Raw genomic sequence first — 11,363 nt, forward strand, 5'->3', positions numbered from 1 at the left:
TAAGAGATTGTAGGAAAATGGTATCTTGATTACTTACGATTGTTAGTGACCTTCTATAAACCATAATGTTTTAATAAAAAATAGAAAGGAAAAACAACTCCGATTCTTATAAACAACCTTCAAATCTGTCCATGCAAATATCAAATGTTAAGGACAGGAATTTTTGAAATACTGACATTTCCTTATTAATTTATTTGTTTCCTGCCTTCCATCTATATGCACGAGTGTGTCAAATCAAACACAAATTGACTCATCAAATTATACTCATCTTTTTTTGAAAACAATACATTTGAACAGATATGAAAGTTTTTTTGGTATTTGAATATTTGAATGGACAGTAATGTTTCTTTGATAATCGCGAAAAACGTATTAATTCTAGTAATATAAAAATTGTCAAATAATATTAACATGACTGTTGCATATATTCTTTGTTAATGTCTAATGTCTAAGGTAGGCCCACACATTTGCCTAACTAAGGTCAATTCCTGTATGCCCAAGTGTATGGATTGTTTATTTCAGTAGGCTGATACAATTTGCCCTGAATTAGAGATGGACCCATTTCAAGTCGGCTTTTGAACACAAATCAAAAAGGCGTTTGTACAAACGCAAGTTATGTATCCACAAGTGTTTGCTAAGTATAGTTTTAGAACTTATGTCAGATAAATATTATTGCTTTCCGTTCAACAGATAACTTTCCTAATCTTCGGGATCAATAACTAACCCTAGTTTAAGATTATATATTTGAACATTCTATCATTTCTGAGTGAATTAATGTTTTTAAATTTTCTTAGTTAACTTCAGTGGTATATTTTTCATTTAACCTAGCACAATTATACATTCATAACATTATATGTCAGGGTTATGTAATAATAATATTAATACGGAAGTGGAATTTATTGATCATTTAATGCCATATTTACGAATCTAATATTCTACCACCTTCTTTGCCGATATTTGTGTTTTCTTTCATTTTGACTTTCTTAATTCTGTTTCTTTTTTTATAATAAAAATAGTTCAAATCGGAAATAATAGCTCTATAATAACTCCGACGTCTATCAAGCTTGCTCCTCCGGAATATACAAGCGTGGGGAACCCAACTTTTGATACTTACTTCGTACTAGATGCATTTGTAGTAAATATTTTGCATTAGCGACAAGTAGGAATCCAGAATTTTGGTAATTTAATTTTTTTCAGGATTTAAGAAAAGGAATTTGAGGGAAATCCCTCTTAATTAAATGAAATGTATCTTTTATTCATAAATTCAGTCAGAAAGAAATTTTTTTATTTTAATTTTTAAATGGTAGTCCATAGCAATGTCTATGTTTGCATACGCATACTTATCTATCTCCGATACATTTCTAATAATATTATTTTGTATACTAGATGAGAGCTTAATAATTAAGATAATTCGAGAATAGAAAGGGGTATTGTGGGATAGGTTACATAAGACAAATACACATTTTCGTCCGATACAGGCCAATTTGTTCTACCCGGCAAAAATAAGTTTCACAAAAAAAAAAAACTATAGTGTATTAACATTAAACTTAGCAGATATCAAAATTAACGTCGGCAGCAGAAATATGGAATGTGATCTAGACTTTACGTTCAAGTTTTGTAAAAATTCAAAATTTCACAACTTTGTCAGATTCGTCGTTTAATATTACTTGATAATATAGCCATTACCTGACCGGGGACAATTCTCTGCTGCAGTCTCCGGCATTGCTGTCGACCGAGAGTTCCCTGCTGAACTCGCGTCCACCGATCGAGAACTCTCTGCTGAAGTCCCGGCTGCCCAGGGATAGTTTGCCAGGCTGCTGCCTCCACGGCTCAGAGGTACTCCTCACATGGACAACCGTTACATGACCGCCTCTGAAATAGAAGGAGAAATAATTAGTGCGTTATGAAGGTTAGAGGACCTTCCGAACCTCCGAGAAGGGAAGAGTCATTGAATATTCTTGCAGCATACGCGTATCTTTCGTGGTACAGTATGATCCCTAACCCGTGTCTATTTTTAAGATTATCAATGGAAAACTTTTAATAATTAGGAGGCATGAATAAACTATGAATTAAAAGTTGAATAAATACCTATGCTGAGAGAGAATTAAGAGAGAAGGAGGAAAAGGGAAAGAGAGAGAGTAATTAAAACCATCTTTAGAACGTAAATCTGCTCTAGTTCAGTGTTGAACAAAAAGTAATTTAAATTGCTATTATAATTTCTATTACTTTCCAATTACTGTATTATTGTAAATTGAGGAAATAAAAAAAACAAAAAACAATTTTGATTTGCGATTTCAACTACTCCATGAACCACTGTAATTATAATTATGGTTCGAATTTATAATTACTAGTTGAACCAAAGTACGTTGGTTACTACTTGATTGTAGTGACGTTTTCCAAACTTTGTTATATTTTATTAGATAAACGTGTAGTGATTTTATTTTGTTTTTTTATAAATCTTTATAATGAATAAATATATTATACTATTCATTCTTGAAATTTAGTTTTTTATTTTCACATTCCTCTCTGTGATTTAGAAAATTTTCACTGATCTGCTTACTTGTATGTAAAATTTAAAAATGATTCTTCAAGCTATTTTTCAATTAATTTTCTTTTAGCACTTATTATTCTACGAAAAGCCTAATGTTTGTTATTTAATTGCTCAACTTCACCTATTTCTTTACTTATCCTTTTATTTCATTTGTTTAAATATAATCTTACCGAGAGCTTTCCTCGTTATTTAATTTTTATGACTTGTATATGGCTTTCGAATTTTTTAATTCTAGGCTAGCATTCAACCGCTTAGGGCAGCTTGGGGATAAAGAAGTCTTTATATACAGTTACCTTGGTTTTCATATGCACTTCCCTTTTGCCAATTATGACGTTATGGAGTTGGTGGTACATATTTTTTGCTCTCATTACGGGCAGGTTTATCACGGGATTCTATTACTCATTATTAATAATTAATTAACACTGCACGCTATCTATATTTTTTTTCAGAATTCAGCCCAGATGAAGCCCTGAATGATGAGACGAAACGTTGGTTAATAATAAGAATTATTTTCTGAATTTTGGACCATCTTCCTTCAATCGAATACACACGATCAACAATAATCTTTCAATATTTTGGAGAAAATAAAATGTTGCTAACATCCCTTATAAAAATTTTGCTTTATCTATTGTTAAGCATGAGAAATAATACTGGAGGATTTTACACTTTATTTCATACGTTGAATTATAAACATTATAAATTTGTGTTACACTTTTTTTTGTTCATTATTTAGTCATCCTGACCAACAATTTTGTTATGTATTTCGAATATAACACGATGCTTCGAAATTAGAACACAATTCGACAACTTTATAGTTACGTTTTCAGTTCTGCATAATTTATTTATCTTTATTAATGTTATACGATGTCTCCTAAGTATAACTCACATGTGATGCTACTTTATGAAAGAATAATTATCAGTAAGATTTAAATTAATTCAAAATAATTGTTATTAATTATTCACTGAACGAAGCATTTCAATTAAAAAGAGGATGAATGTTCTTTTGATTTCTGAAGAGACATTACGGAAGTTATGCCATACAAAAACACGATCAAGGCATTTTTTGAATGTGTTAATTAGTTTTAGATAAATTACTGATGTGTGATTAGTGTAAATGTTATTAAAAAAAGGTGTTTCACTGAACAGTGGGTGCTTTCACTGATTAATGAATTATCGCCCTCGAGGGCCTCAACATTTTTCAGTGAATCATTGCCACTAATATTGATGATGATGATGATGATTAATCAGTGTAAACACTAAAAGTTATAGTTTTAAATATTAAGTAATGTTTGTAGATACATGTATATTTTTCATTAAGATATACTGTTGTTCTTTAGTATTATAATATTGGTTTATTTTTAGATATTTTATCCTTATTTAGTTAATTTTTTAATGGGATCAACTAGGTACCAACCTGTACAATCCTCAAAAATTCATCTAAATCAGATTAACGTTTCGATCGATTTTACCTGAACGTGAATTTTACTACAGACGGAGAGACTGACAGACAAGGAACGTATTTTGTCCGTTGATGTCTAAAAATGTAAAATGTGCAAAAGTTTCGATTCTGTGGTATAAATATTTTTTATAACTTACATGAATACAAAGATTACTTTCCTTTGGAAAAAGGATATACAGAATAAATTTTCGTATTTTTTACACTATTATGTTCATGTGGCCATTATTTATTCTCTTTAAGGAGATTTATGAACAAGATTTTGCCTATATCATGAAGCGAAAAGGCTGGTGAATTTACGTTGTAATAATGATTTATTTACATGGTCACTTCACTGTATTTATTTTTTAAAAGTTTTATATTCAACTTTTTAATACAAAAATGTTAAGAGCACAATTTCTACTTTATTACGCTAATAAAGCATACATTTTTAAAGCAATTTATGAGCTACTAATTCGTGGCAGGATAAACAGAGAATCTGCTCTTTATGCAACATAAATCCACCGAGGGATATGTTAAATTTTGTAGCAGTTTGTCCAATATTGAAGGAATTTAGAGTGTCATTTTAAGCAAAACAACAACTAAATTTGTTAGAAACTGTGAAAATTCTTAAGAAATCAGATTATAAAAATTTAAATATTTATTTTAAAAAACCTGTTGAATATAGAAATGGGTTGATAGAATCATACAATAGGTTATGGTTGGTAAAATAAAAGAATTTTTTTAATTTTGAAATTATAATTTAAAACGTTTTTACATTTATACTGTATGTTAAACGGACATCTTGATAGACGGGCAAAAGTTCATTGTCGAAAATTCGTTTAGTAATTAAAAAAAAATAATACTATGAATGTAAAAAAAAGAAGTAATAAACGCTTCCATCTGTAATCTATCTAATACTTAAAAATTTTCATTTCAAATTTAAATATTTTTATGTTATTAAATTTAAATATCCAAAGTACCGTAAGATCTCTGGGCAATAAACTGAGGATGTTGCACGAATGTGGAAGGCCCGATGAGAAATATATCTCAAAGAATGGAATAATCCTACTACGACCGGCAAATTTAGAATTCATAGACTTGGTAAATAAATTTGGCTTCAATTCCTGCCATTCAAAGCGTTTGTTTCTTTTTAATATTCATGGCACTTGATAAATGATTGAATTCTAAAAGAGGAGGAAAAGAGAGCTGTCGATAACAAGGCGGATATCTTTTTCTTCATCCTTTCGAAAGATTTGAGGAAACGTCTATCGGAATCTGTTTCAGGCATATTTATCTAACCACTTATAATAACCAGGTGGTTATCGAGATAAAAATATATATAACCGACAGCTTCTCAGGGTATCTTTGGCGTGTACAATTTTTCATTTATAGAAAAAAAAAATAGCTCAACTATTTGAAGTAATTTCAAACTTCAAGACAAAAAAATGTACAAATTTGTGTACTAGTCAAATAAGGTTTTTTCCACGTTAAATCCCGATGTACCAATAGGAGGTTTTCTTCTAGAACGTCTGTTCAATCCTACGAATTTCAGTTGCCGTTATGTTGGAAAAGGCTAATTTGTATTACATTTTTGCCGAATATCTCGAAAACTGAGCGTCGCATAGAAAATTCTACATCTATTTTATCATTCGGGGTAATCAGTTTAACATGTAAAAGCGTGTTAAATGGGAAAACTTATGTTAAATGGAGAAATATTTCCTTCTTTTACCCACCATTTTTTTTTTTGTTGTATAGAATTCATGCTCGTAGTTTGTGTTTTAATTGTGTTACTATTGTGTTGGATGTTTTTATAACTAATAAAGCAATGGATGATTATAATAATAATGTAAGGACAGTTGTCAATTAGCTCATCTTGATTCTCTTCCTCACAAGCCAGAAGATCAAAAAGAAACTCAGTAGCCAAACTATTACACTACTGCCACTTTTCACAAAGTTTAGACATGTTGTAATAAACTATTTTGGTGAAAACTTAGAGGTAAACAATAACATGAAGTTTTGAAAGGAAAGGTTATAAAACAAGTTGCTCAAAAAATCCACTAGGAGCTCTTATGCATTTAACATTTAACATCAATTTAAATAATGTTGCTCACAATCCTATACTAATAACATTTAACATAGTAAAACATTGTACATTTAACACAACATGAATACCCCTACTATCTGTTACCATCTCTCAGTTATGCTCACTATAATAACGTAAAATTTACGAAAACATCAGGGACACATACATTTTTCATCACACGTGCCCTTTCATTTCTTTTGGCCTGTGGTAAAAGAAGTTGTAAAACATAATTATGTTTATCACAAAGAATGCATGTTCTGCTAATTTATCATCAAACGTTTGAAAATAAAAGCATTTTAACTTTGGAGGTCGATTTCGAGATCCCGCTAATACCTAAACTGTGCATAATTTTGTGTTTATTTTTAAGGGCTTTAAATCTTTTTATTTTGTTATTTATGGGATCTATACATATATTTATATAGTCTAATATTGAAGTATATGAAGGTATTTGTGGTGATCAAAGATCAAAACATAGAAAAAAAAATTGATTACCAACGCTTCAACCCACATTGCAGGTCTTTTGTTGGGCTATGACTAGCGTGAAACGTAGTAAAGGACGAACAAAAACATATCTATTCTATGTTTTTGATGAAAATTCAAATACAATCCTCAACTCCTTCTGTACACCCTACATTTCTTGACCCTGCACATACCACATCCCTTGTGGTTCTCAAAGCAGGCAGTTAAATCAATCATTAAAGTTATCACTGTTACGTGAATTACAAATTGAGGTGTAAAAATAACCTTTCTCACCAATACATAAATAATAACCATAATTTATACCACTAAAAAAATGTATTTATTTATCTAACTAGCCCTTTTTACTTCTAGGTCTATTTTTACAATTAAGGACTTTTATTTGTTATATGTTAATATAAATATGGCTATATATAAATCTGTGGATTTGTGGAACATTATGTAATGTCAATTTTTAGATGTTTTTAGTTTTTAAGTAGTGTTCAAGAGGTTATATTAAGCTTAATTGGTTTTTTTTTTAAATTAGTGTTATTATTGTTTTATTTTATTATTATTTTTTGATTTATTTTCTTCTATTTCTTATGTTGTTATAATTTAATTTATACATTTGTAAATATGGTGTGAATGAGCTATATGATTCCCATTACCATTGTCTATACATGTAATTTTGAATATAATATTACACAATAAAAAAAAAGTTTGTTTAAGATTAAACTTTTAGATGCTAAAACAAACAATGATTTCCCAAAAGTATATTCCCCTGACAATGATTGTTACTGCTTCTAGCCATAGAAATAACTGTTTAAAATGCTGAAGTAAAAACAATAAAACATAATTTTTGATTTACAGCTTTTTAGGAATGTATGTATTGTGTATTAAGGAAATATAGGATAGAAATGTATTGTAAATTAAGGAACAAAAATTAAGCATAGATAGAAATCTAATTCTAGAAATCAAAATCCAATTAAAATTAAAGATTACTGATAGGATTAACTACTATTTTCTATCACTTTCAATAACATTTTGTTGCTGTGCTTTGAAAAGTTTTTAACTATCGAAATTGGCAAAATTTTGTTTTTCCTTATAAATAACTCAAAACTGAGTTTTTCAGCTTCTTAATAAATCTCGTTTGCCATCGGTTGGAACTTTAGAATCTAATAACATGGTATGGTTCTATGTAAAGATAACTTTAAATAATAAATTGTAATTTTGAAGATCTGCTTCTAAATATTATGGTTATAGCAGTTGAAATCCTGTCAAACCAAGATTTGTATTCCAGTATTGCATTTGTATCCCAGCTTCATTAGCTAGAGATCGAAAACCAACCTAATACAACCCCTGCTAAATCTTGTTTCCTATCGAACTCATCACAGCTCCTCAGGTAAGCTAAACATAAATGAAAGCGCGACAAGATTTGCATACGGGTCGTACCATCAGCTGTTGATAATCAGGTTGGGTGATTGCATAGCGGGTGTTCCTCAGGGCTACTAATTAGTGGTTCTGCTATTGAGCCTGTTCTCGGTCGGTCATCCGTGTGACCTTCTCTGATTGGACCATATGGTGTATCTGACACGTCCGCTAGTTGCAATCGGGTATCACACCGTTGTCTTGATTTAGTTACGAATTATTTTTGCTTTGAAATATTCTTTTTTTTTTAAATTTAATTATTTAGTTCATCACCAATTCTTGGCTTTTTGTAAAATAATTATATTCAATGTCATAAAAAATCAAAACAATTACTGTATTACTTATTCTGATTCATCATGTTGCGAATTACGAACTCTGGTCCTCGTCTCATGGTGGTCTCCGCCTTTTTCAGAATGTGTATCCCCCAGTCGCACAGGAACTGGTCTACTTCATCTTATGTTGAAGTGAGCAGGATCTTAGGCAATTTACGAGCAGTACACAAAAGTTTTCTTCGACACTTATAACGGGTAGTTCTCTTCAATGACTAACTGAGAGAACGCGTTCACCGTGAAGACATATTATCTTTTATTTTTTCATTTATCATATTTCGATTTCTTTCAAATGTCAAAATATTTTTATTGTGTAAAATATTTCTTCATTATTCCACTCAAATATTTTTTAGATAATTCTGTTCTTTGCATTCCTTTCAGGTTGTATGGTATAAATTTTTAAAGTTACAAGTGCGTCCGAGATAATCGGATTCGTTGTGAAGATTTAGATTTATTACTTAATTTAAACTTTTTTTGTTTCCTTGAGCTCAAAAATATTATTTTTTTTTTATCAACACGTAATGTAATTTGGACAATAAAAAATAAATGTGCAGTATTTTTCCTGCCAGATTAAATTGAAGGGTTAAGTGACCACTTGAGTTACCGATCAATTGATATACTGCTGACCGCTTAGCAGCCGCTTTGAATAGAACCAATTTCGGCTTCAGAAAATAATCAAAACATAGCAATATATGAGAAATATATTTTATTTTATTATTATTTTTATGCGCACAATCGCAGTTACATTTGATAAGTTGCGATAGTTCACTTTCAAGGCAATTAAAGTTACAGTGACTTCACTGTCATTATCTGTAATGCTAACTATTACGCAAGGTCCTAGCGCCATATTTCTGCACCGGCAGTAAATGTAATCATTAAGATTACACCATTGGATTGGATGCGACAGTCACTGCCATGGCTGAAAACTGGTTTTGCGTGTTTTGCGCCTTGGTTGTTTCAAACATTATACTCTTCTTCATGTGATTATCTGTCACTCGTTATTTAGTAGATTTCCATCAGAATTGCGAGACTTTGTTTTCTTAGTAATCTTAAAGACTTCCTTATTGCTTTTAATGTTCTCAAAGTTTTATTATTATTGTATGTATAAATATGTCATTTTATATCTGTTAATTTCTAATAATTTTCTTTGACTATTTATTAAAAATATGATCTTTGAATATCTCCTTTTTGAAATTAAAAAAAAAAATGTATATTCTATGTACCATTTCCCAATAACGAGTTCGTTTTGTTCAATTCAATCCTTCACAATAAGAATAAGATAACCATAACCAAACTGAAAGACCTCAAGATAAATAGGGAAACAAAGTACCACTCTGGTCTTGAAAATAAAATTTTATTTTTCTGTTGCAATGAAACAGTGCGACAATGTTTATACTGCCCTCCGGGCATACATACTGATTTGAGGAAAACGTGACCGGAGGCAAGAGAGAAAAAATACCCGTTTTCTTGGAGAAATGGGGAGGGGGTAGTATCGGATGGAATAGAAAAATTTGATTTTCCAGACTTACAAAAGCCAATTAAATTAAAGCCGAGTGATTATTTATAATCAAAAGGAGGCGGTTCAAGTTGAGATTAAGAAATACATTTGTTTGAAAAACATGCGTTTTGATCCTCACTGCTGGTCATAATCAGAGCTGTTGTAGTTGGTGGAGATGTGCACTTCTAAACAAATAAAAATTGAAATGGCAGATGACATAATTCGGCTTTGTGTAGCTGTCTAAATGTTCTAGTCAAGATCCAAATATTCAACACTAAGCATTATTTCCAAATACTTGAAGGCGTTTTATGTGACCCCGTTTTGCATTCATAGGGAACAAATATTTACAAAAAGTAAAATATTATTAAATTATAAAAATCTGAAACTTTGTTTTTATTAGTAATTTTTTTTTAGTATAGTATGCACCTCAACCAATCATAACAGTCCTGATGAAGACAGCTGCATTATGGGTTGAAACTTTGACAATTAATAAACAGTTAAAACTGGACTATATCTTTCTAATTATCGATAATCGCTTGGCTTTTGTTTATATAGCTTGCGAATGTTTAGAATTTGTATTTTATGATCTCCGAAAAAAAGAATGATATGATTACTTCTACTATATACTTTTTGTTTTTCCCTACCTCGTAGAGAACCAGCTAATTCACGTACGGGAAATCATCCATGCAAATATATATCTGAGACCTGGGAGGTCTACCACACCAAACATGAACAAGTCCTGACCTTAAAGTTAAAGACGTGACGTGCTGATCAAGCAAAAGACCAAGTAGACGTGCCTCAGAAGGGGTGGGATTGCCGTGCCAAATGATCTGTTAGCATTGTTGTTCATGGCACGGGCTATTAGAAATTAAATAAAGGCAAGGGATTAATATTAATGGATTTTGGATAAGTGCCAAATTAGTATTGTATTTGCAGTAACCGTTTAGTTCAATGGTTTCTATAGTTTCTGGATTGAAACAATCATTAAAATAAAAAAGTTCTATAATTCGTCTTCATATTTCATTCACATTTACTTATCTTACAATCCAATTACAGATTTTCGGGGGTATTAACTATTAGTTCACATTCGTAAGCTACAGAAATAATTTTTCGTTGCTAATATATTTATTAAGGACGGTAAATCTAGGCAAGTCAGAAGTATAATTCCGAAATAGATTAAGAGTTTTTCTCACTGTTGAACATTTTGGAATTCTGACTTTGTATAAAAATTATTTTCCTCATCGTCCTTAGATATAGTCTGTCCGAATTCAACGTGTTTTGCTTTAGTCATTGCTAAGCTATTATAGTTTATAGCTTTATAGTTTCTGGATTGCTCACCAAGATACTAAAATTAAAAATGAAAAATTTTTTTAAAAATTATTTTTAAGCAGTTAAGCATGTAGTGTCCTTATAATCCGCTCCTACCTCACTGATAGAACCTTTAAAGTAAATCATAACCAAGCCTACTCGTCTCTCTTTTCTCAGTCCGCCGGTGTTCCTCAAGGTAGTATCTTAGGTCCCATTCTTTATACGGTTTATACAGCTGACATCCCAACCCACCCTAACACAGTCCTAACAACATA

The 11,363-nt window shown here is 30.7% G+C and overlaps 1 protein-coding gene across 3 annotated transcripts in view; it reads right to left on the bottom strand.

The window, feature by feature from the left end:
• The window catches only part of RhoGEF3 (Rho guanine nucleotide exchange factor 3), a gene marked incomplete at its 5' end in the record, with an annotated part of 449,678 nt that overhangs the window by 276,230 nt on the left and 162,085 nt on the right, over positions 1-11,363 (bottom strand). For all 3 annotated transcript variants that reach the window (XM_067046582.1, XM_067046581.1, XM_067046580.1), the window contains 1 exon segment: positions 1,684-1,869. In XM_067046582.1, coding sequence (XP_066902683.1) covers positions 1,684-1,869 — 186 coding nt within the window.

The sequence above is a fragment of the Halyomorpha halys genome, unplaced genomic scaffold (genome assembly GCF_000696795.3).
Source record: "Halyomorpha halys isolate HHAL.00 unplaced genomic scaffold, Hhal_1.1 Scaffold378.1, whole genome shotgun sequence".
In the NCBI taxonomy this organism is placed as follows: domain Eukaryota; kingdom Metazoa; phylum Arthropoda; class Insecta; order Hemiptera; family Pentatomidae; genus Halyomorpha; species Halyomorpha halys.